This window comes from Diceros bicornis, chromosome 6 (assembly GCF_020826845.1).
Source record: "Diceros bicornis minor isolate mBicDic1 chromosome 6, mDicBic1.mat.cur, whole genome shotgun sequence".
NCBI lineage: Eukaryota > Metazoa > Chordata > Mammalia > Perissodactyla > Rhinocerotidae > Diceros > Diceros bicornis.
This window is the reverse complement of record NC_080745.1, coordinates 57950135-57976899: the sequence shown is the minus strand read 5'-3', so window position 1 is coordinate 57976899 and position 26765 is coordinate 57950135. Positions and strand designations below refer to the sequence as shown.

The 26765-nt window shown below is 38.7% G+C and overlaps 1 protein-coding gene across 3 annotated transcripts in view; it reads left to right on the top strand.

Moving 5' to 3' along the window:
- The window catches only part of CPEB3 (cytoplasmic polyadenylation element binding protein 3), a 178927-nt gene that overhangs the window by 134905 nt on the left and 17257 nt on the right, over positions 1–26765 (top strand). For all 3 annotated transcript variants that reach the window (XM_058543532.1, XM_058543530.1, XM_058543531.1), the window contains exons 8-9: positions 8293–8407; positions 17877–18058. In XM_058543532.1, the coding sequence (XP_058399515.1) occupies positions 8293–8407; positions 17877–18058 (297 nt within the window). The remainder of the gene's footprint in view (positions 1–8292; positions 8408–17876; positions 18059–26765) is intronic.

Genomic DNA, 26765 nt, shown 5'->3' with positions numbered 1-26765 from the left:
AACAGTATGAACACAGAAATAAGAAATTGTGCAGTATGAGCGGAGAACATTTGGATTGGTTAGATGGAGCACAAGTATATGAAAGGGAGTAGAGAGAAATTAAATTGGGAAAAATAGGTAGGGGGCTAAGTTATAGGGCACCTTGACTGATGGCTTCAGTCCTTGGATTTGTGTTATATTGACTCAAACTCTTTCATTCTTCACCTGCTACCTCCTAAGACAATAACTATAATTTTATATTGGGTCAATCAAATCTGGTTTTGTCATGTCTCACCTTGGAAATCTTCAGCATTTCTGATCTTGTTGATTTATTTATTTGTTCTTTGATTCCTTGATCTAAATTCATGGTTTGGGCACCTTTCATCGTAGGAATTTCTCCAAAAAAGAAATTCCTCCTCTAAAATGAGAGAAGTACCTCCTATTCATAATAAATTCTACTTTTTTCCCCCTAAGTCTCTGAATTTTCAAATGTGTGCAGAGTTTCCTAGTTTTTGAGTCTTTGCAAGCTGTTATTCCTTCTTTAGAGGTCTAAAAGATGCTGCAGTTCCAGTGTACCAAATAGTACCTAGTGGATAAAATAGCCAATACTGTCCCCTAAGGGATCATATTCAGTGTTTTCCAAAGTGTGTTCTGAAGAACACTTGTCCCATAAAACACAGGTCTCTTGAGAGGATCACTGACAAAGTTTTGCTCATAATAAAAATAATAATAATAATAATAATAATAATGTGTCATTTATTGAGCACTTTGTGCATTTTATATCCATTTTCTCCTTTAATTAAAGGTTCCTTAGCCAAAAATATTTGGGAAACATTGATATATTAAGGTTCTGAGAAGTCTTGCAATAAATAAATTTGTGTAGTATTATTTAATCCAGCATATTATATACCTCCTTGGGGATTATACTTGTGAAGATTCTGGTGGAATTAGTATTCCATGAAGCTCACTCAAAGAATAGGCTTCTTCCCAGGAAAAACTTAGTAATTTGAACTTTTATGTGTACATTCCTCTCAAGAGTTTTAGTGATCAGCGTGCCAGTAACAACATCTTTGTCCTAGTACCATGGAGCTGAAAATACACATTTATGTAGACTTTGGACAAAATTGTCCAGCTGCAGAGCACGATTTCCTGAGGCTATGAACCTGGAAGTTAAAATAGCTGAATATAGTGCCAGTTTCACTGCTAAACCATTTTCTTGAGCTTTTCTAACTGCTAGTTTTGTTAGTAAGTTTAAGAAGAGTCTATTGGTCATTTCTTAATGTGCTGAAAATGGGCAGAATGAGTTTGGAAAAAAGAGAGTGGTTAATCACTCACAAATAAAAATGCATTTTGACTTGTCCAGGAGACTATCAGGAAGCATGACTGGTAGCCAATAGCCTGGAGGACGAGAGCCTTGCAGGTTCATGACGTCAGATTGTGGAAAGAGTATATATAGACTATCGGTCAGATAAACCTGGGTTTCAGTCCTGAGTTGACTTCACACTTCTGAGCCTTAGTTTCCTTGTATTTAAAGTAAGGTAGCATAATGACTATGGTGAATTTAAGTGTGGCAGTGTGTGTAAAATGCCTAGCACAGTGGTGCAGTGTAGGTGCTCAAAAGTGCTAGTTTCTTCTTTCTTTCAAGAGGGAATCATCTGTAATGCTTACGCTTTCTAAGTGATGTGAAAGCATCAGCAGTGATGATGAGCACTAGGTAATTCTGATCACTGAGTGGGTCACCTGGTGGCATCAGAAATTTGCTCTGATTAGGCCCAACCCTGGGGCACCACTGGTGACCAGACACACTGTATTTCCATGCCCCTGGAAGGTGGCTTTCAGTGGAGTGAGGAGAGTGATCTGGGAGCTATAGAAGGGCAGCTGCTGGACATCTTGCAGCACCAGATCTGCCCCTCAGGAAGACTTTTGTCAATTCACCGGAACACTGATGAGCGCAGAGCACTCACTAGGGGTTGGGCACTGTGCTGGGCACTTGGGACCCATGCAGAGATATGGTCTCAGCATTAGAGGACTCTGAAGTCCAATGGAGAGAAAGAGACATGTGAATGGTAAGTGAAGTAAGGAGTCACAGGTGCTATGATAGAAGTATTATAGGAAGTAGTTGTGAGTGGGGTGCTCAAAGGACAAAGTGGTCAGATGTTCCTGAGGGAGTCAGGAAAGCCTTTAGAAGGAACGTGTTCCCTTGAATCTTCCAGTTATAAGTATGGGTATTGATCCTAGCATTTAATTGATAATGGCTTTATTAGGTCAAGCATAGAATAAAGATTTACATTGCCATTTTCAGGGCACAGTTTATGCATGCTTTATTTTTGTACTGTGTGCCCTTATGAAACAGTATACAGGGTGCTGTTTGAATTGTTCAACAGTAACTGAAGGTCCTAAAGGGGTCTGTAAGCCTGTGGTTTCTCTATATCAGCTAGCTTGGTGCAGATGGCGGGGGTTTCCTTTTTGTACCTGGACTGTTTCCTGACCCTGATGGTGGACCTGGGGCATCCTGGAAGGGCATGAGAGAATTTCCTAGGGTTAGTTTTGGCTCCCTGTCTAGGAAGAATCCTGGCTATTTTGACAAGCCTCTCTGGAGCCTATGATCTGCTTGTATCTAAGGAATGGGAGGAATAGTCTGAGTGTGGGAGTTGAAGCTTTTTGCTTTGAGACCCGATGGAGTTCTGACTAGAAGTCCCAGAGCTGCCTAGGGTACAGAAATCTTATCAAGGCCAACAGTTCTGAGCAGCTATTAGGTTCCTTTCTGGCCACTTTCCCCAGAAGATACAGAGAGGGTATCTCCTTCTCCTATCCCTTGGGTGAAGGGCAGCACTGAGAGTAATAGTAGCATCTAAACTTCTGGAAATTGGCTGACCTGTTCGTCAGGGAGCTCTGTGGTAAAAATTAGGTTGAAATGAGATACCAAATATGAATGTACTTTGAAGAGTCCAAACCACAATTATTACTGTTGTGGCTGTTAGTTTTGGTGGTTAATAATAATAAAACAACCCCTTATACCATGGAAAAGATAAAGATGTGTCATAAACCACAAACGAGTTTATTTGCGATACTGTGGGGCACTCCAGTCATTCTGTGAGGTCTGTGATGCTTAAAATAGAATTGCTGACAGCTGGGGTGGGTCTGAGTTTATTACCACTACAGCTGAGCTGTTGCAGCTGCATGTCAGCGGACCTAGGTTTAGCTGACTCATCCTGGCTGTCAGAAGAGCCGGGATGCTGCTGCTTGTTGGGGAGAGCAGTCCTGATGGTTCTGCAGTATGTATTGTTTTTCTCATTCATGCAGATTGAAAGGATTGTAGGATTAGGGAGAGGAAAATGGAGACTTTTTCCTGAGGAGCTTGAAGAGTACTGAAAAGAGGAAAAAGGAAATGAGGGGGTAGGAGGCTGAGCCGTGTGCTTTATGGGAAATTTATGGGAAAGAGAACAAATGGCAGAGAAGGGTTTTTGGTCGAGTAGTTTCCTGAGCTGGCCACCAGATTGCACTGTTGACTCTGAACAGTTTGGTTGCTTTTTGGAGCTGCCTTGAGACAAACAGATGAAGGCATTCATGTGATGGATGTTTGTAGCCTAAGGAGATGATCAGACAAGGATGAAACACAGGGTGAGATGTTCAAAATGAGCTCGATAACATTATTTATTGGTAGGTGAATGTGCAAACTCTAAATACAGTTATGCGTTGCTTAACAATGGGGATACGTTCTGAGAAATGCATTGTTAAGCCATTTCGTCATTGTGCAAACATCATAGAGTGTACTTACACAAACCTAGATGGTATAGCCTACCACACACCTAGGCTATTTGGTACTAACCTTATGGGACCACCGTCGTATATGTGGTCCATTGCTGACCGAGATGTCATTATATAGCGAATGACTGGAGTGGTCTAAACTGAGAGAATTCTAGAGCTATAGGGAGACTTGGTCATGTTTGGAAACTTGAAGCCCTAAGGATTATATTAAAAACTATTCTTATTAAAACCATATGTTTTCTCTTATCCTGTTATTAAAGATATAAGAAAAATGCATTTTATATTTAATTTTAATTTAGAGGCCTTTGCAAATTTTCATTGAAATTTTCTTTTTAGGAAATTATGTTTTCTTATAGCTTCCTGTCAAAATAGACCCATATTGCATTTCTTAATTTTTTTCCTAGCACTTGGCCTAGTCTTATCCCTATTAATGACTTTTAGTTTTAACTAGGATGAAACTTTAGTTTTTGTATAGAACAATAATTAGATATTTTATTCTTTATTGATAGCAAAATAGTCAAACTAGTTTGGTAACATCTCTTGTACAGTTTAGTCAGAAAACTTTCAGTTCTTTGAAGAGCTATCTATTATTTAAATTTGCTATACTCTTAACCATTTAGAGTTAATTTCTATAGAAGCAACCCTTTTAAAGCCGTAGCAGGAAATAAGTGAGGAAAAGGCCTGGATTGGAGTGAAGTTTCTAACAACATTTTGTTCAACCTTATTATGCCATATTTTGGTACATACTAAGAGTAAAATATAATAGGGGAGTATTATCCAAAGTGTAGATATTAATAGGTGTTATGCAAAAAATAGTTTCCATGAAAATAACTTTGGAAATGCTGGATTAAACAACATTTGAACATATTTCTTTCCTGTAGAACTTCTTAGAGCCTTTATTTATTTTACGCCAGTGGGTATTGTGAATCTCCAAGAAGGAAGAGATGTCTGTAACTTTTCCCAAACCCTAGGGACCTGCACTTCACAAAACACACTTTGGGAAACCTCAGAAAGGAAAATTAGTGCTTTCAGTACTAACTGTTGATGTCATTAATGTTATATTCTTTTAGATATTTTGAAGGCTGTTAAAGTCACTATATGGTATAAATTGATATATTTATACCACCAAACTTTATGTTTGGTTTTTGCCTTTGGAGATAAGCAGTTATACAAAGCAGTTTATTAATTCAGAAGATAAGAATTTAGAAGACAAATAATTCAGTCAAAAGGGGTTTCATTGTCCTCCCCAGAGCTTCCCTAGGAATATAGGCTTAAAAAAGAAACTAAAGAAAAACGATTTTTGTATTTTCTCTCATGAGTGGTTATGGAACACAACATTCCATTGTGAGCTGTGTGGAAACTGAACCTTTCTAGCCAGAGATCACAGACTGGGGCCCACGGGCTAGATCTGGCCTGCAGATAGTTTTATTTATCCTGTACCGTGATTTTAACATTTGATTTTGATTTTAACATTAATTGCCAACATTTTAACATGTTGAAATTTTGCATAAAAATCTGAATTTTTAGCTACTCTTGAAAAATGGATAAGTTTGACAACGCATCACAAATAACTACTTACTGGAGCTAAAAAAGTGTCTGCTTCTTTAAAAGGAGTGCTTTACTTCAGTGTGTCACTGCCTGCCTACTAACTATTGTCCTGGTGTCTTGACGCATTTATGCTACCTGTCCGGTTCTGCAGACATTTGGTTTTGTGTAACCCCTGCTGTAAGGACGTGGCGTGGCCGAAGGGCTGGTGGATGGTGCCTTCCAGATGATAGCCTCTTCCTAGAGTCACCTTTATAAGCAAATGTGGTCAGGTTTCTTCAGGAAGGAGTGTTGGAATTGTGTCAGGCTCGTTTAAGGAAATCTTCACCATTTCTGGTAATGTCTCTATACTTGTCCTCAGGATGTTGAGGCTTTTACTGCCCAGAGTATAGCCTATTTGACAAGATACTGGAAGAGTTGTTTTACACGCACACAGAATAATCTCTGTATGTGTGCAAGTTGTATTGCCGGGCGAAATTTATATTGAATTAAGACAGAGTTCTAATTTCATCCATTCTCAATAATAATTATTAAAGAAACAGAGATTATCAAAAAGCAGTTCTTTTATTTATATTCTACCACTTTCTATAAAATATTTGAGTCAGCTTATAAAGTATGGTATTAAAAAAGTAGAGAAACACGTATGTATAAATCAGGACCAGAAAATATGTTCAGAGTAAGACAGAGAGATAGAATATGGATATCAGGCTCTGAGTTCTGAGAATAAACCTTAGAAGATGGAGAACATGCCTTGTATGAGAGTGGACTTATACTTTAGAGAGAAACCAGAATGTAAATGGAACTTCTCAGTGCAAGCAGTACCATAATCTAACTTTTTGCTCAGCGTGTAGAGTGCTGATGTTGGCCTATGTTGACATTTCTCTGATTCTGCAGTGGTGCAAGCTCTGAGGAGCTGTTTTCTGGTGGCAGCTGGGAAATGTGGGTTTTGTGAATAGAGTTAATCATTACTGTCTCCTGAGTCCTCTTCCTGTATTTTTACGTAATCTATAATGCCAAGAATAGGGTAAGAGAATGGGTTGTGTATGATGTAATGAAGTGAGGGTGGAGGGGAGTGGTGGGGGGAGAAGAAGCAGTAATGAAAGCTCTCAGTGGGAAGGTTTTGAGATCTTCTGCAGAGTTCTTTTAGCAGCAGTAACCTAAACCTGTTATAGAAGGCTGTGTTTTCTGTACTTCTTGATTAAGTGAAACCAGAACACTAGGGATGCTACACAGGAATTGTTTTCATTTGTGAAACAAAGTGATCTATGATCAAATTAATTATCATAAGGTGATTGGAATTACCTTACCAGGTCCTGAAGCTGCCTTGACTACCTTATTAGGGATGGGACTAGAAGAAGAGAGGATTCTGTGTAGAAAAAGATACATCCTACTTGTTTTTTTGTTGGTGACATTAGAATCCTTGTTCTTACAGTATTGGGAAATTGTGTTTTTAATTAAAAATTAATAATGTGTCCTCATGAAGGCATTTAAAAGTGGTGTTTTGTGGTATTAGTGAATCTGCCTTTGTGGTAAATGTCTAGGGAACGATAATTTAGTCAAACAGACCAAATTTTGCAGAGAAAGAACTAGATATTTTTTCATGCGATAAAGATGGAGCAAATGCCTGAATGTTAACAGAATTGCAAACAGGTCTTAAGTTTTCAGAGTCTAGGGAAGAAATGGAGATTTTATGACTTCTGGCTAACTGGTGAAAGCAACAGTGTCGTAGAAGACAAAAAGGTGGGGATGAATTTTGTAGCATCATAAGGAATGGGTAGACTGTTTGTAACTGAGCAATGCCAGTTTTAGAGTAGATTCAAGTTGTTTTGAAAATGCAATTGGCAGATTTACTACTTTTCAAATGGGAGTCCTCCTGGATATAAGCTACACCACATAAAAAATTATCTTATGTGTTTCCTTGCATTAAGTATTGCCAGTTGAGCAATAGGGAAAATAAAGAATTTTGTTGATAGTAAGGAAATGAAAATTCAGCTGTTTTGTTTCCTGTCCCAATCAGTGAGAGGAAAGGAGAGGCATGTTCCTTAATGACAGACACTGGTTTATCTGCTTCTACACCTAGCCCACTTCCCAGAGCATGTGGCCAGCTGAATGACTGGTTGGTTTTCAGGTAGTGCTGAAACTCGCCTTTCAGTATGGGAGGGTTTTTTTTGTGTTTTTGTTTTGTTTTAAACAATTCTTTGATAATTCAGTTATGGATTGAAAGGAATATATTTTCGAGTTAAGATTCTGATGAAATGAAAAACTTATTTTTTATTATATGATAAAACAGTACAAGCTATGGGTAGGAAGTCAGAGTCTCAGTGAAGAGATATTACCAAATATGAAGAAATACGTCATAAAAATTTTTCTACTCTTTGAAACTTGACTTCAATTTCTAGGCTTGCCTTTATTTAACCAGACTTCAGGAAAATCAGATAAATCAAAAGTAGATAACTCTATGTGCTTCAGTATTTGATATTGCTGATTATTCCGTGCTAACTTGATTAGTGTTAATCTGTGTTAAATCATATTACTGAAAGATAAATGTTTTAATTATAGGGGGATGATAAGAATTTAAAAGCCAGACATATAGATAATTTTTAGAAAATATTCCTAATGTTCCTGTTCCCTTCCTTAGGTGAGCTCTTAAAAAGCTAAGGGCTGCTCTGTGACAGGTTACAAACAGTCTATCATGTGTTAAAATGGATCTTATTCAAAACCTAGAATCTGTCTCTAAAAGACTGCCTTTTTTTTAAACCACAGATGGTTTCTGAAGGTTTTATGGTATATGTCTAGCGTGTTGAATATAGTACCTTAAGTAGATTCCCCAAGAATTCTATTGAAAGGCACTTAATGCAGATTACATTAACTGTAACTGGATTTTGTTTGGGTTGTGTATGTTGTAAAATGCACAAATCAGTGGGTTTGTCTTTAGTCACCTTATTCTCATTTGGGGTTGATGGAAATGAAGTAAGGACCAAGTAAACGACTTTTTTTCAGGTGCAAATTCGACCGTGGAACCTAAGTGACAGTGACTTTGTAATGGATGGTTCTCAGCCTTTGGACCCCAGAAAAACTATCTTTGTTGGGGGAGTTCCACGACCCCTTCGAGCTGGTGAGTGGAAATAGTAACACCACAACAACAAAACCAACAACAACAAAATCCCCAATGCATTTAGTCTCCAATATTTTCTAGGTTTTCAGTCAGCTATGTGTAATCTCCAAAAAGAAGGCTGTTATGTTAGTTTCACTGAGCTGACTCTTTCAAGATTAAATGTTTTCTCCCAAAATTCTCTATTTTCTTATGGTGCAAGAGTGAATTTCGTTAAACTGTTATTTTGAAAGGATGAATTCTATTTAGTGCTTTCCTATTCAACCACAGATTTTAAAAATAATAACAATATATTTGGCAGTGTGCATTCTTATGCCAGTTAGCATTGTTATGTATGTCAGAAAAAGAGGTCACCCCATCAGTAATCTGTTCAGTGCAGCTGTGTGCCGACTCAGTGACCAGCCAAACCAGCCAAACCACTGCTGGAAATTGTGTCACTGGGAATTGAACTGAACTCTTCCCAGGTGAAACAGATTCCTATTTTTTTCTTAGGCATTTTGAAAAATGAGTTATGTATTTGAGCATTTTTATTATGACTTTTTGAAAGCTTCCCTGTTTTTTTTTTTTTCAAGTTGCTTTCCAATGATGAAATAATTGTGCCTGCTGTGATTGGGCAGAATCATAATTGACTGGGGTGTTTGAAGTGATGCTGAGCTGATGACTTCAATATTTAAATCCAAAAACAAAGCTAATCAGTTGTGGATCAGTGTTATTGCCAGTGGAATATAATAAAATTATTTGTAAATAAGAACTAAGTTTTTAAAATGCTTAAAATAGTTGAGTAAGATGAAAACATAAGGTTATCGTTGCCACTGTAGTTGTGAGAGTGCAATGTTATCTCTATGTTATTTGTAAGCAAGTAGATTTAGTTCTACCTAAAAAATTAAAGAAAAAGCAGAGACCATTAAAATCAAGTTGTGAAAACAGAATTACAAAATGTACCTATAGCTATTTGGCTCTATGACTTTGATGACTTCTTAATTCTGAATGTTTGTCGACATTTCTAACATATTTATTCAAATTCAACTCTCCAATGTACTCCTAAAAGATAACTTTAGACGTATGCAAAGATATATTCATAATTCCATTTTGAAGGACTTCAAAACATATTAATTATGACGGTAGAGTTTATTGTACAGTATTTCAGAAAGTCAAGTATCTTTGGGTCTTATTCTCCTTCTAATAGAAAAGTATGCCGAAAGAAAGCAAGCAAAGCACAGAGATGCCTCCGCTTGATCTGCTGTCAGAGAATAAAGTCTAGGAAGGGCTAACGCAAACGTGAACAGCATTATGAGCTGAGGGCAAATGCAGCCCTTTGTTTCTAAACTGCTTGTGCTTTAAAAGAAAAATGTGGTGGGGTCATTGTGGAATATTCCTGACTTTTTCTAACTGGTGTTATGTTTAGGAATGGAGAGGGAGAAAAATCCCCTTTAATATCTTTTAACTGCGTATGTATTCTACAACAATGGACATTCATTTGCCAGTATTCTAGCTATTCTTTTTTGCAACTAATTACAAGGACAAATTAGTTTTAATATTCTAGCCCCTCTTTTTTTCCCTAGATGAGAATCTGAAAAAAAAACATGCTGAAAGAAAAAGTCCCACAGTTATAAAAATAACAGAACTGGCTTTAACCTCTTATGTCTATTTTTAACTCACAGACACAATAGTGTATAAACTAAATTCACTTTTTAATTTTTCACCCTTTATTCTTCCCATTTAAATGATTTAAAGGATAGGTAAGGGCCACTATATCATTTTCCCTCTATAAATCCTATGAAGATCCATTTTTCACGCTTGGTCTATGATCACACTGGCACTGCAGGACAGAAAACCCAAGATGCTAAATTATATTCTTTCTTTAACATTCTCTACAAGATGCTGCAAGTTCTAGGATTAGACAAGAATTACATTTAGTTACCCAGTCAGAAATGGGATTTTATGTGTCCTGCCTAGATAGTATACCTTTTATAAGTCTCGAAGTTCTCTTTTTTTTAAAGCTAAGCTAAAATTTTTGTTTTAAAATTGTTTTGTTTCTGCCGTTATGTGGATAGTAATCTATAGTCACTTAGTCTAATGGAAATATTCCGTTATGCCAACACCTTGTAAGTGTAGCTAGTTTCTAGATGGCTAAACAATCTATATAGCATCTTAGAATTTTACTATCTATCCAAGACTTTCAGATTGGAGGCCATGTAATCTAGACGAAAAAAGAGTTAACATCTGCAGCTTTTATCCATGTGGGTAGAATTGAATTTCTTTGGAACACACAGAGATTTGTGGACTGGTGTGTACCTTGGAATAGAAGCCTATTTTTAAAGGAATTAATTTTGACTTTGCTAGACAATCTTAAGTTGAATATAGTGCAGTTCACTTGAACAATAAACATTTATTGAGCATACGCTGTTACTGGCACTGAGCAAGTGCTCGTCGTGCCAAACTGAATGAACATCCCCCTGTTGTGTTAAACAGGTCATCATCTACAGAGGGTCAAAGATTTCAGAACAGAAGAAAATGAGAAATGTATTAATAGAATGTTAACTCGGAATTAATTGGATGCTAAATTATGCTCTTTAACATTATGATTCTCAAATTTGGTTTTTAAATACTTCAGGGCATTTTTTATTTTTTCCAGGGGGTATTGTAGTTACGGAATTCTGAAAAAGTCTTAAAACTATTTCAGACACTATATACAGAATGATCCTGCATGAGATATGGGTGACGGTACTCAACAGGCAAGATTTTTAGGTATCCATATTGATTTCACCTTATCCTGAGTCAAAAGAGGTTCTTTGACATGTTACAGTGACTAAAATGTTATCACTCAAGAGTTATTCTTTTGGATCTTGTGAGACTTTTTATCCTTGATATTTCCCCACTGTAAGACAGGGACCATTATCACTGATAAGTTATTCTAAATATAATCTTATCCCACCAAACAGAAATTCACAAACACTTCTAAAGAAAACTGTTGTAAGCAGATGAATTTAGGTTGCTCCTTCTGGTCATTTGACAAGCCTTCCTTTTTATAATTCAGGTTGGAAAAAAATCACAGTCCTAGAAAAATTAACCTGAAAATGGAAAAATAATCAATGGAAAATCTAGATGTGTTTACCCAAAGTTAGATTGCCTGGTTGTTGGTTTCTCTAGGTCAAATAATATACACTTCCACTGTCTCTTGTCCCTTCCTTCTTGTACCACTGCAGTCAGCAACAGTGGCAAGCAAAGGACAGTTTGCCTGAAGTCTCCTAATGTTTCTCAGGTCTTGTTTTTCTTCCACTCCCCACCTCTTCCCACCCCCATGCTAGAAAGACTATAGGTAGACTCACCATGCCACCATGTGGCTAAAGGTTACATATTCTCCAGCGAGTCTACCCATTCTTCACAGGGAAAGGGGTAGTTTGTTTGGTTCTCCACCTCTGCACCTGGAAGTGCAACAGCATGTTGCCACTCTTCATTCAAGTAATGTAATCAACACGTCCTCCTGAATCTCAATATGGAAGTAGCCCTGTTGCTCATCCTTATAGCATTAGGACCTCTCCAGAATGCATCTCTTTGCTCTGAGAGGGAATAAGTGCCAGGCTTGGGGGTTATGAGGAGGCCACCAGGAAAAAGTGGAGAATGAAGCATCTGGTCCCTGTACTCTCCTCCAGTTTATAGACATGAGTATTCTCTGACTCTAGTTTCTTGGCTTAGACATCTAATTTAAGGACTGCCTCAGTGATCAAGCTTTGGGATTGATCCACTTCCAGCTTTGATCAGGCTTGAACCTCTCTAATTAGAGGCATATGAGCTGTTCTTCCTCTTCATGACTTCCTTCTGACAGTTTATCTGACTAGGTCCTGCAGAACAGATCAGTCTTGAGAGATCACTCATCTGAGTTTCTGGAGCCTACCATTTGCTCATCATCTTTGAGTCTCCTGTCTTTCCTAACTATTGCTTTGATAATTTTTTCCTCTCTTTTTCTCCCATCCATCTGTGATGGATCCTGAAATTTCCTTCTCTGCCATTTTTTCCCTTCAGACTATTGTAGGATGGCTTTTCTGTGGAGGGGGAAAAAAAGACTTTTGAGGAAAACATTCAGTGATAAATGGCATACATCCTAAATTTTTCTGAGAGCATTTATTTCAGACATTCTGTACAAACATTCTGGTAGTTCATACATATTAGGAATCACATCCTGATCTGTGACTGAGGAAATAGGAGTATTGTAACCATATCCTTTTTTCGTTGTGTGAAGCAGGCAGAAATCATTTTATATCAAGTTTCTCAGCAGTAGAAGCCTTTCTTTCACCAAGTCCCAAGTTCAGTAGGAGTTGTCCCAGATAAACTCCAGATTTGGCATACTGACTTAACTGCATTTCCCTTGGGGTTAAGAATTTCTAATGCTAGTATGTATTTTGTTCTCCTTCCCCCCGAAAAGCAAACCATCACCCACAACTGATGTCAAACTTTGCTCTGTCAGTGATAGGTTGAGTAATATTAGCATAAAGCCAAAATAAGACTGGGATGAATTGATGCTTATGGAACAAAAACCAGGCCAAATTAATATTAGGCAAAGATTTATGAGTAGAGAGAAAAACAACCCCTGGACAAAACTAAACATTTGAATACCACTCTGTGCTCAGCAGTGTGCTCAGAGCCTCTCATGTATGTTTAATTTGCATGATAACCCTGTGAAGTTGTAAGTGGTAGACTTTTCATTTTAGAGATAAGGAAGCAGAGTTCAAAGGGTTAATTGGCCAAGGCCACAATAAGAAAAAAGCCAAGATTCAAACTCAGATCTCTAGATTTCAAGTTTGGGGCTCTTTGCACAGAAGGAAGCTGCTTTATCAAGCTGAGATCTGAGATGTTGTCTCAGTAACAGTAGTAACAGTCAAGTTGGTACCAGTCCGAGTTAATCAAGATAAACATCTCTCTCTGACTTAGTTGATTGTTCATACCATTTATTTAAAAATATTCTTAACTTTCCAGCATCTGATGCAGAGTGGAAGCTTATGAGCACATTTCCTCCACTTAAGTTGTGTGAACTGCCTTTGTGAATCAACTCAGCAATTGTGGTATACCTGGAAAGTCCACCTTCAAGTTGAATCTTCCTTTCTTTCAGAAGTCCAGACCTCTTCATCATCCTGAGGTGCCTTATGCCTCTTTCCTTTCTGCTTTGTTCTTATTTCCAAAGAGAAGAAATGTGGCTTCTACTTTCACAGTTTAGAATCTGGAAAGATGACTGTGTTGGTATTTCCCACGGGAATCTTCATTCCTGCTCTACCCCATTTGGTTTTCACAGTATCTCAGACTTAGACATTGCTTTATGGCTGGCTTTGAAATCTGATTAAGTGATGGGAACAGGACCCTGAGGTGGGGCGGGATGAGGGAGTCATCATGATTTCCTCTCTAATGAGCTAAAGTCCCTTTCAGATCTCTGAAGAATCAGGAGCAAATCCAACAAATCATAATTGGGGTTCAGATTCAACTTCAGAGGAATAGTCATCACAACCCAAAGGAATTCATGGTATATGCTACACACAACTGCAATATTCTTGTCTCCCTCTCCAGTCTGTGGCATAATGAAGCTCATCACAAGAGCCAATGTATGGGTTAGACTCAGAGTGATGTTTCTGTTACTGTGGAACAGTTGTTCGTGAGATGACTTGAGTTGTCTTAGGAGCACAGAATGTCTTATCCAAAATACAGAATTACCAGACCTGCTAGTTTTCCACCGCTGTGGGGACCAGACAGACCCTGTGAACACTGTCTGGATGGAAAGGAAAAAATAAAAAGTGGTTTGGAGACTCCTGACTTGCTCATGGATTCTCTTTATGCCTGCTGTCGCCTCCATCTGTCTGAATTCCAGCCTTCACCTGTATGCCCTGCTCTGGTAGGCTTATCTGCCTTAGGTTAAATGTTAAGAATGTGCTCCTGGGAGCTACTCTGTTCCTGCCCACTACAGAGGACGGTTTAGAATGGCGATTCACTGTCATCGGCTTAGTAGGTGGTTTGACTGCATTTTCCGGATAAGACACATCCTTGATCAAGGGCTAACATTTCATGAGCAGGGTTGAGATAACAAGGTATACATAAACCTGTGAAAGTTTTAGTTGACTTCTGCCAGATCCTTGCTGTCTTTCTTCTGTTTTTCTCTCCTCCTCCCAAGTAGTCAAAATGGTAGCCCTCTTCTTGGCTCAGCTTACCCCTCATCAGAGGAAGGGAATTTATATGGGATTTTCCTATATTAACCGATGAATCTCACTCTAAAGAATCCTTTAAAACATAGTCTTTAAAAGGAGTTGTACATTCTGACATCTGCAGATGACTTTGTATCTTCTTCTTCTTCTTTTTTTTTTGAGGAAGATTGGCTCTCAGCTAACATTTGTTGCCAATCTTCCTCCTTTTTTTCTTTTTTCTCCCCAAAGCCCCAGTAGATAGTTGTATGTTATAGTTGTGCATGCTTCTTGTTGCTCTATATGGGACGCCTCCTCAGCATGGCTTGAGCAGTAGGTATGTCTGCGCCCAGGATCCAAACTTGTGAACCCCGGGCCGCCGAAGCAGAGTGCGCAAACTTAACCGCTAAGCCACTGGGCTGGCCCCCGTGAATTTCTATCTTATATTTCAAAAAAATTTTTCAGATTGGAAATTCATAGGACTTAAGGAAGTCTTGCTCTGTGTTTCTGTTAGTCACCTATATAGTGGATGAATTAAATTAGTCTTTTTTTAATGCTATTTTTACCAAGTAGTTACTTTTCTCAATAATTAGAAACTCTGTTTAGTACTTAAATGACATCCTTCTGGTCTTTGAGCCCAGCATGAGTTTAGCCTGCAGGAAGTGTGCTTTTAGTGAAGACTTGCTGATTGAGTAAAGGACCAAAGACAAACAACAGTTGTTTGACCATTATTTATTTTTCTTCAAGGATGATCACAGTATTAGACCTTCTGTAGTTAAAATACAAATTAGGGTAGAAAGAGAGATGGGAAATCTTCATACTCTTCCTCCAAAAAACTCTTTCTTTAGTCACCTTGGTTTCTTCTAGCTTCTCAGCAAATTGCCCTTCACTTGAGTGAGACTTTATTGGCTCAAATGTCTGCAGGCTTTTTGGTGGCCAAGAAAATGACTGTATATAAGCTTATAACTGGAAATGATTTCTTTATAATTTTCATAAAAGCATAAGTAAGTGAGAGTTTCTGCTTCCTATCAAAAGTACATACCTGCCAGCAACATCAGTCATGACCTACCTAATCTTGGCATGTGAAGATGATTTTCCAGCAGCTAGATTCACAAAGTAATGGAATGTTTATGCTTGTGGAAGGCACCTTCTCTAGCATCCGAAGATCCCTAGGATATCTTGGGAGATCCCTATGCTGCAGAAGAACCTGTGGTTACAGTAACTTTCCTCCTCAGCCTGAGCTTCAAGCTTACAGCTGGTATACCTTCTTTCTAAATCAGACGTTTTCTTGAATGCTTCCTAAGGGTGGAAGACAAGTGCCATTTAGTTCCTTGCCAGCACAGCATTCTTCTCCTGGCCATTCACCAGGCTGAGAGTGTTTACTCTCTTATTCTGTTCCAGAGGAAGCCAGGTCTTTGGAAAATTAGTGTTTAATTTCCAGGCCCTGTGGTTACTTATTTTACTAAGCCCATTCGACCAATAAGGGAAATTCATTAATGACTGCAATTAATTAATTCTACCTTCAGTTTCTTGGTCTCTGTTACTGGAATAACATTAGCCATGTGAGGAAGTCCTTAAGCCATCAGAGGTTGTTGGGATGAAGTATAAGGACCCACTGAACTCTGATATTCAGGGTACATGCACAAATTCTTATTGCATTGTTTGGATGAATGTGATGCCTGGATCCTGCCCCAAGACTGCAGCCAGGGTCCACTTGGGCTCTAATCAGCAGTGTTCCCTTGGCTGATATGACTCAGTAATTCTGATCGTAATGGGATAATTGGGATAGCTTTCTGCTGTTCTATCTTTAATAGTACTTATTTTTGGACTTAGTTATCGCTAGCTTATTTTCTTACCTTCTAAAATTTACTTGTTGGTTGCAGGTCATTCTTCCTATTAAAAATAGGCACTTGGAAAACAGTGTCAGGCAGTCTAGTATGGGAAGAAATTTTGAAGACATTAAGTAGAAAGACAGCCTTTCTGTCATGGTGACATAGCTTTTCTTACTGCCTCACCAGCTTCATATTACAGGAGCTAGTAACACTTGGCTTTCATTCTCTTTGTAGAAATCTGGTGGGGTTCTTATACCATTCAGCCCTTCAGCCCTTGTATCTGCTGCAAAGTTCTTCCTCTACCCCACCAGGTTGTGCTGCTTCCCTTCTCCCCAGATACTGATTCCTGTGGAGCTCTACTGTGTGATGGTCTTTGCACACTGGCTGTGGCCCAGGCCATCATTTATCTTCCCTGTCTTCTCCTTTCCAAATACCATATGTAGGTATTTGAGGGAAGCGGCTTCTTGGGTTGTTCCCCTGGGGTAGGGCTAAGTCTTTTGGACTTAAACCATGTAAGTGGCCTGAAAGGAATGGTCATACCTGGAGGAGGTGCCGTCAAGTATCAAGTAAACAATTACCTTCAGGCAATTTGGATCCAGGTAAGTAACTGCTATGTGTCTCTCCATGGTACCTTTATGGTGAGGGTAGTTTTAGAATGTCAGACTTTTGGAATGGTCCAATTTCCAAATTCCTTCTGTACAGGTGGTTTGTAAATATACCACTATAAAGGGATATTTAGAAGAAATGTGGCAAGGAGTGCAGACCAGACCTCTGGATTTATGGCAGGGTACAGGATGGTATTTTTTTACTGCCTGTGTAGCAGCTTAGCATTTCCTGGCACATTGTAAGTGCTCAATAAATGTTCATTGCTGCTATTATCATTACTAGTATTATTATTATTTAGAATTCAGTGTGAGAGGTTAGTATGGAGATTTCTCAGTTAGGATAGAATATACTCTAAGATTTTTTATTATTTTTTTAATTGTGGATATTTACTTTAAGGCCGTAAACATATTGCCTCTAGTTAAAATGAGGAGTTAATTTTTTTCTATAGCTTAATCTTAATATAGCAGTGTGACTTTAGTAATTGCTTTCAATTTTAGAGGTCAGTAAATAGGGCTGTTTCTTATTAACTTGTTAGGAACCATGAAATGCTTTGCCTACCCAGGGCCCACTCCAGTGGACCAAGCAGTTAGAACAAGAGGATTATTAATAGATCATTCCTTTTATACTGTTGCTGAAGTCCTGATTATGTAAATCCATGGGTGTGTATAAATTTGTAATTTTTTTTCATTTTATTTTTAAGTATCCTATGAGGAGGTCCCCTACTTGAGTTATAAGACTGGTGTGGATACTCTTTATGATACTTAACGTGGATTTTCCTTTTCTTAATTATATTGCATGATCCTTAAATAGTTCTTCTCCTGGGCAAGAGTCCCTTCTAAACATTTATACAGAATTGGGTTTATTTTCTTGCAGTTGAACTGGCAATGATCATGGACCGTTTGTACGGTGGTGTCTGCTATGCTGGCATTGATACAGACCCAGAGCTGAAGTACCCCAAAGGTGCTGGCCGTGTGGCATTCTCCAATCAGCAGAGTTACATTGCAGCTATCAGTGCTCGCTTTGTGCAGCTCCAACACAATGACATTGACAAACGGGTAAGCAACTGCTCAGGATATAATTGCTATGGGAGAGAAATGAAGTTTGTTCTATGGGCCGCTGGGGAGAAAAGCACCTTGTGATCATAAGTGAGCAGCTCTACCTTACATGGCATTAGTCCATGAGTCCTTCTAGGTTGCCTGAAAAAGAGACCTCCCTTGGTATTTAAGGCGTTAATGAACCTTCTGCCTCACCCATCTCTAGGGTGATGTTACGCTTATGAAAATAACCCTGCAGAATTTAGTATACCAAACCAGTGCTGTTCAAAAGATGATGCCAACACGTGCAAGGTTGAGAAGGTGATGAAGGCTGAGAAAGTGACTTAACGGAGGTTGAGAGCTGTTGCCTGTTGGACCCATGTGGTGCTCTTAAACCAACAAACTTGGACTAACATTTAATGTTAATGTTCAGGAGTATACATAAAATTTTGAAGTTCTGGTTTCTCTTAAAATTGCAAGATCACACATGGTAGCAATCATTGGAGCCAAATAGCCACTGTGCCCTCCTGTCCCCTCTCTTAACTCCCCGTGGTTCTTCTGCTCGTACCATATATGCATATGCATTACCTGCCTCTGTGCTCATTGATGTTACCTGCTCAGTAACTAGAGACATTCAAATTTGCTACCTCTGATCTAAAGAAGGGGACACAAGGTAGAGTTGTAGGGAGTTGGTGTGCTCAGTTAGGTTTGTGGACAGACATAGGTTTAAATCCCAGCTCTGCCACTGTTTGGAAGCTTGGGGGAATAGAAGGTGGTAGGAGCTAATCTGGGACCTATATTAATAGATTAAAAGAGCAAGAAGGAGAGTAGCATCAAATCTTGAACACCTCCCTATGCAGTTGTACAGTGGCTATTAATCCTTCCAGCAAAGGATGTTCTTGGGGCATACACTAGACTACAATAAATAGAGTAGAGTGAATATGTGCTATTATGAAGTTTCACCTATACTCTGTTCAGTTGACTTTGACTAATTTTGTGCAGCAGACTTAAGTTTCTTAGGAAGTGAAAGTTTCAATTGGTGATGGATTTTTTATATTCAACAAGATTATATTTTCATTAAGACATATATCTGATCAAATTACAAAAGCCAGTACTTAATCTATTTGCTACATCAGTCGGCTCCTTAAAAGTAAGTAGTGATGGTTTGTTTATTAATTAAAATAAATAAAATAATTTTTTTCAGAATTTTGAAACACTCTTTGAATTAGTGGAGACTCAGAGGGATGATAAAGGTTTGACTCCATTCCTAGTTTTCAAGCACCTACAGCATCCTGAGCTTCCCCTTTTGTAACAGTAATCCCCCTACAGACTGCAAGCTCCACAAAGATGGGCATGGGGTCTGTCTCATTCTCTGCTCCATTCCCCGTGCTTGCCCACTGCTTCATGTATAGATACAGTAGTAGATGCTTGATAAACCTTTGTTGAATTGACAAATGGTGCTACTTGGAGGGTTCTCTTATCTACTGCTGCTGGTACCAGTGGACTTGCTTGTGCCTGTACATTTGTGAGTCTGAAACACCAAATTCCATTACATTTAGACTTCTGTTGTACCGTCACTGGTGACCCCAGGCAATAAACTTAACCTGAAGAGTCTTAGGTTCTCATCTGTATGGAAGTAACTTTCTTCGCCTCCTCTGAAGCCAGAACTAGTGACTGACTGTACAGGAGGTAGGTCCTAAAGATGATAAAAGAAGGTTCCATTTACCCATGCTTCTATCTTCCCTTTGTCCCCACCCTAACAACCTCCTGGCCTATTCATTAGTAGAGGGAAGTACACTTGCCCCAGGGATTATGGTAATCTTTGAGCCCCTTAGAGAATCACTGTACATCCAGATCCTATTTGTTTTGTTACCTGCTCCTCCTCCCACCCCTGCTCTGCTCAGGCCCTCAGTATTTCTTCCCACAAGACTTAGAAGTAGGTAAAACAAGAGAGAATTGGTTTTTCTTTTGTTAGCATAATCATAGGCCATGCTATGAAAATGTATTTGGAACATCAAACTTCTCAAGACTGAGGAAAGCCGTTGATTGTTTTCTGCCTGCTATATTTGGGTTAACAACACCTTCCGTATCTTAGAGTACTTCTTGATAAACATTTGGGGTAGTAGCCAGTTGTAGTGGAAAGAGTACGGAATTTGCAGCTAGAACAGATTCCAATACATTTAAAGCTCTGCTGCATCAGTCACTGGTGACCCCAAGCAAGTTACTTAATGCCAGGAGCCTCAGGTCCTTATCTGGAGCTCCCTCCTGATGGTGGTCTGAAGATTAAATGGGATTTGAGGATTGAACAGCCAGAGCCGTATGGCAGTTGGATAGATGTTTAACTAGCACTTGCTGGTTAACAGTGTTCATCTTGCTACAAATACCCTTAATACCAAAGTCGTTAATATCATGTAGCTTGAATTTTATCGCTTGCTCTCCTGAAGATGTAGTGAAAAGGTACACTGGTTAGCGAAAAGAGCACTGGGCCAGAGTCAGATGGCTAGGTCTAGATGTGGCCCTGTTCTCTGTGAGCTATGTGACTTTGGGGCAGGTCACTTAAATTCTGAGCTTCAGTGTATAATGAGGGCAGTGGTAATAGCCTTGTGTATCCCACAAGATTGTTGAGAAGCCCAGAAGAGATAATGAACAAGAAAGCAGTATATACAATGTAACACAGTGTACACGGATATAATAGGGCTGTTGTTGTGGTCACAAGAATGCCACCTCCATCCACATGGTGTCAAAAAGGCCTGTCAGTTCCTTCGGTGCCCTGGGATGCGAGTCATCTAAGTGGGAGAATTGGAAATCTTTCAAAGTGGTGGAGTCCCTGCTCTCCTGTCTCCGGCTCCATCTTCATGCTCTTTGTTTGCCCTGACCAATATGGAGACCATTTTCTTTATTCTGAGAGATGGAAGCCAGCTTCTTCTTGAGTTGGGCTCTTTTTTCACTGTTCTTCCGGTCTTCTGTGAACACACTCCCTTCCCCCAAATGGTTACTCTGTCCTCTTCTTGTTTTCTTCTTGCTTTGAACATAGCCAACAATACCATTTTGAGCCTCTGTTAACTATACCCTTCATACATGCTTTTTTAGGTTCATTCCTAGTTTTATTTTTATTTATCTTTCTCCTGAAGCTTAAATTTGAACTTTTCAGAAAGCTCCCATTATATATAAGCACATTAATATTTCTTTAGGTAATGCCCTTTTTCTTTCTCAGGGGCTCTGTTCTTGATTATCTACAGAGAATTTCTATTGTTAGGCACACCCTTCTTTCCTGAATAACACCTCCAGGTTTTTAGCAGTACTGTAGTCTCATAGCTAAGGTTTTGAAACTTGTTGTCCTAAAAGTCAAGGGGCAGATGTCCATCTGTGCCCACAGTCCCTTTCCTTGCTTTTGCAAATTCCAAGAGCTACAGTCTTTTTCTCCTTTCTTCTGATGTTAGCCTACGGTTGCCTTTAAACCGAGACCTTGACTATTTTAAGTAGCATCAACCTTTATTAGCTTTTTGGTCAAAGGAGCCTCCTTTGCTGTCTGCATCATTATAAATGTAGACTTAGTGGAATCAGTAGATTAAAATAAAACAAACTATAGATGGCATTTTAAGGGCCACTTGCTTCCTGTTTTCAGCCTTTACCCCTTTCACTGTTTGCCCCATATGGAGAGTGGGAGAGGGCCACCTGCAGAGCAGCAATGCCTGGAACCGTGGAAGATCTAGGACTGCTTGAGGTGTGTGCTCTCAGGTTGCACGTTTCCTAGGTAAACTCTTGAAGGTACATGAAGAATTTGACTGGTCTATTTGTTTTACTTCTTTTGTATCCAACTTTTTTCAAAAAAGACATCTTTTTGAGAGTTTATTTATGTATTTTTTTATTATTATTGTTGTTATTACTGCTCTTTAGCTAAGTTTTTAGATGGAGTGGTTTATTGGGAAAACACAACCTTTATAGACTTGATTTCTTCCCATTATCTTAGAGACTTTTTGGCTTGTTTATGAGTATAAAATAAGATACGTCAATATGCAACATTTATAGGAATAGTTGATCCTGTAACTTTGGCGCTTTCATCTCTGCTGTCATTTAACTCATCCATAATGTCAACATCTTGAAAGAAGAGGTGGTTTTTTTGTTTTCGTAACAGCTCTATTGAGATATAATTCACATACTATACAAATCACCAGTTTAAAGTATACAATTCAGTAGTTTTTAGTATATTTACATAGTTGTGCAACACATCACCACAGTCAATTTTAGAACATAGGAAGAGGTATTTTAATGTACAGCCTTTTAGTTTGCAGTAAGAGGATCAGTTGAATAATAACCCCAGTGAGGGAGATGGGGAACACTGCATTTATCCTGTATAATTTTGCTTAGCTCATTATAGGGAGAGGATCCTACTTATTTAACCTGTGCTCTTCGAAGTCACAGGAACAAGGCAGCCCAGGCTGTTGGGGAAAACTTCTGACCCTTGTGTTAGCTGTAATTAGGGTCCCCCAAGAATATATGACTTGTTGGAGTGGGCTGATAAATCTACACATCAACAAACTTTTTGCCATAGTATGTCTAGCAATGGGAGGACTAGCAGAGGTGGACAGGGGCTTCTAATGGTAGTTCCTTACAGAGCTATTATGATCTTGACTCTGCCGCCTGTGCGCAGAGGTCTGAATGGGAGTGCTTGGCACATAGGTGGTATGAGTAAATGTGTAGAATAAATTAGGATGATACATGGGAGAGCAAGAACTAGAAGCAACCAACGGAAGGCTGTCAAGGATACTAGGGTGAGTCATTCTCATCTGTCACCTGTACATCAGAGTGGCTTCCCCATTAGTCTCCCCAATTCAACTTTAGCCCATCTCTAATTCATTCTTTACATAAAAACCAGAGTGATCACTTAAAATCATAATTTGAATCATGTCTTTTCCTCCTTTAAACATTTTGATTATGTTCTACTGCCCTTAGGATAAAGGTTAAAGTTCTTAATTAACGTTGCCTACACGACCCCTCATGTACTACAATACTCCTGCCTTAGCTCTCCCTTCCTCTTCTTGAGCCAGTCACAACTGGCCTTTTTCTCCATTTTTCAGGGTTATTGTAGATACTGCCTCCTCTGCCTGCCTAATACCCACTTTTCCTTCAGGTCTCAGTTTAATTGTGATATTTTTGGGAATCCTTTCCTCAGTGGAGCTTACATCTCCCCCATAGATCATTGTCATAATACTATCTGCCATTCCTTTGTGGCATTAAATACCTCTGTAATGAAATAATGCTGTGTTTAATGGACATTAAACATAACGGCTCAGATGGGAAGTGCTTATATACCAATCTTTGGCATATACAACTTGTCCACCAGAGGGCACTTTGCATAGCTTTCCTCTTCTACTTAGTTAAGAACACTCACTTAAGTAATAAACAAATTTAGGTTTTGCTATTTAGAATATCAAAAAGGGGCCGGCCCCGTGGCTTAGTGGTTAAGTGCGTGCGTTCTGCTACTGGCGGCCCAGGTTCGGATCCCGGGCGCGCACCGATGCACCGCTTCTCCGGCCATGCTGAGGCCGCGTCCCACATACAGCAACTAGAAGGATGTGCAACCATGTCATACAACTATCTACTGGGGCTTTGGGGAAAAAAAAGGAGGAGGATTGGCAATAGATGTTAGCTCAGAGCCGGTCTTCTTCAACAAAAAGAGGAGGATTAGCATGGATGTTAGCTCAGGGCTGATCTTCCTCACAAAAAAAAAAAAGAAAAGAATATCAAAAAGTGTTCTTTGACACTTATAGTACATTAAAGCTGGACTTAACCTTAGGCATGACGTCGTCCAACCCCCTTTATTTTGCAACAAAGGAGAATCTAGGAGTGGTTTGGAGACTATCAAGATACCTGTCACTTAAGGACAGGTTTGCCTCTACTCATGGGACTCCCTTTCTAAACCTTGCTGCTCATCCAGAGTCTAACGTTTCTTCAAAACCACTTCTTCCATGAAGTCCTTTTTCCACAGACCTGGGTTAAGAACCCCTGAATTAGATTATAGTTTCCTTATTTAGTTTTATACATGTTTCAATATTTCACATAACTTTTCAGGTAAACATACACTGCACTGAGCAGGGCACATCTGGAGTTTGTTATTAGGATTGTCTAGTATGTCTATAGATCATTTTGAACATTAACAAAATGAGTTTGAAATTTTTTTGCTTTTTTTGCTATTATTTTGTTTTAGATTTTCACTTTTATGTTGTCTTCATGTAAAATCTTTTTCAGGTCAGTGTAAGCCAATGCAACTCCACTGGATTATAACATTTAGTGAAAGTGTTTGGCATGTTTAGTGTCATAATGACCCTTGTTATGGAACATTATTATAAATGACACAAATGCAATTATACCTCAATTTTTCCTTCAAAGGAACAATTTTTAACATTTAGAAAAAAATCCTTTAAGGCTTATATTATGTATATTTTGTGGCTAATGCTCACCAGTTATTTGCCAATTGGTAATTTGTCCCTGTGTTGACAATATCCAGGTTGTATGATACCCAGCACAGCTGTTCTCAGCATTTCTTCTGCCTTGGCATACATGAGGCATGTGATACACTCTCGTGGATTACAGAGATTCCCTAGAACACTAAGAGGGTGGAGCATTTATATATCTAATGGGGGGGCTATACCCCACACCCGCTCCTGTCCTCACCACGCAGAGAGCCATGGCTGTAGTGAAAAAGCGTCCTGGCTTGGGAATTGGGAGATAAGAGTCTACATTCCTAGCTCTCCTCTCATTTATGGTGTGACCTTGGGCAAGTTACTTAACCTTTTAGAGGCTTGCTTTTACTGATTTTATTGTCCCATATTAGTGGGGACAATAAAACACCAGCCTATCTTATGGTTTATTACACAGATAAACAATGACAGATGAAGAAGTGCTTTGAAAAGTTATTAGGCTGTACAGGTGTTGATTTGTATTATTGCTGAGCCTGGCCTCTTTAAATTGTGCTGCTGCCTAACCATATGTCCAAGGTTAATTGTTGACTCTTTTTTGTTTTTTCCTTTCAAAGTGTCTGCTCAGTTCCACTAAGAATCTTGAATATAAGGATAATAAAATAGTTGAAATTGACATTAAAAAAAAAAGAAATTAACATAGGTGCCAATCTACCAACGTGCTGGTTGGATATTAGTCAAGACACATATGTAGGGACTCTTAAGTTCCTTTTATAGATGTAAACACCTGGATGCATTTTTCCATTTAGAAGATTTTTTTCTCTTTAGTGTAGAAAGAGGTATTTTTACCAGTATCTTTTCTCTGATAATGAAAAAATTTTGAACCTGAAATTGAGTAGAAGGTTAGAATTAAATTTTTCTTATATTCCTTTGAACAGTGTTTCTGCGAAAAACTGGAACAGTTTAAAGTATTTAAGTACAATGAAGGCAAAAGAGGGCACCTGTGCTCATTCTGTCTGTTTTAATGGTATTTGTAGAAGTGATGCCAAATGAACACTTAAGATGTAAAATCTCTGCTAAATCCAGTTTTCTTTATAACTCAAGTCTATGTCACTTACATATGAAAGATTTTTGTAGTGTGAAAAATGAGATCATTAGAAAATGGGTAATCTTTTTACATGGCCATTTTTCTACCCTTTTGTCTACTCTGTGTGGTACTGAGAAAATTTGTAAGGGTAGAATCGGTTGAATCTCCCTTGGTCTAACAAAAACATATGATTTGATTGATGTGAACAATTTCTTTACAAAAATCTGAGGGGTCCGCCCTGACAACTGTTGTTTAACTCAACTTGGTCATGTTGTCTCCTAGAAATTTGTAAGTCAGATGTGTATAACTTGAAATGTATCATGCAGTAGACATTGGTTATAGTCTGCCAACTCAGCCCATAGAGACCTTTTTACTAGTAGAAAGGATACTAGGCCAGAATTCGCCAATCTGGGGTTTAGTCTTGACTATACCACTTACTATATAGCTTGAAGAAAGGATATGTGTGTATGTGTGTTAATGAAAGTGCTTTTGAAAACTGTAAAGCACTCTGTCAATGTGATAACACATTGATTTACATGAACCTGTGAATGACTAATATTTGAGCTCTTCTGGAAGATGCTTATTAGACGTCTAATTGGAATTTCATGTGATAAAAGGAGTTAAATATTTCAGGCAAGATAGGGGTAAAGTTGGTAGTTATTTGCATTTTGAAACAGGGGGAGGAGCTCTCAGTAGGCAGGTCTACCCTGCCCAGAAATCTGTCCTTAAAATTAGTTCCCTTAAACCATCATTTCTGGGCCGGCCCTGTGGCTTAGCAGTTAAGTGCGCGCGCTCCGACGCTGGTGACCAGGCTTCGGATCCCGGGATCACACCGACGCACCGCTTCTCCACCCATGCTGAGGCCGCGTTCCACGTACAGCAACTGGAAGGATGTGCAGCTATGACAGACAACTATCTACTGGGGCTTTGGGGGAAAAATAAATAAAATAAAATCTTTAAAAAGAAAACCATCATTTCCTAAATTGTTCTCCACAAAACATTAAGTCTCTTGGAATTTTAATGTTTTACAAAAAAAAATCTTTTTCTGAGTCATATGAGTTTGGAAATGCTTTCTTGAAGAAAGTTAAATAGACTGGGTTATTCTAGGACTTTTTAGTATCTTTTATATACTAATCTTTATTGTGGAGCTCCAAGAAGGAGACAATAAGCAATTTTTCACAAATTTTTTTTGTCACGGAACTCTTCTAAAATGTACCACTCT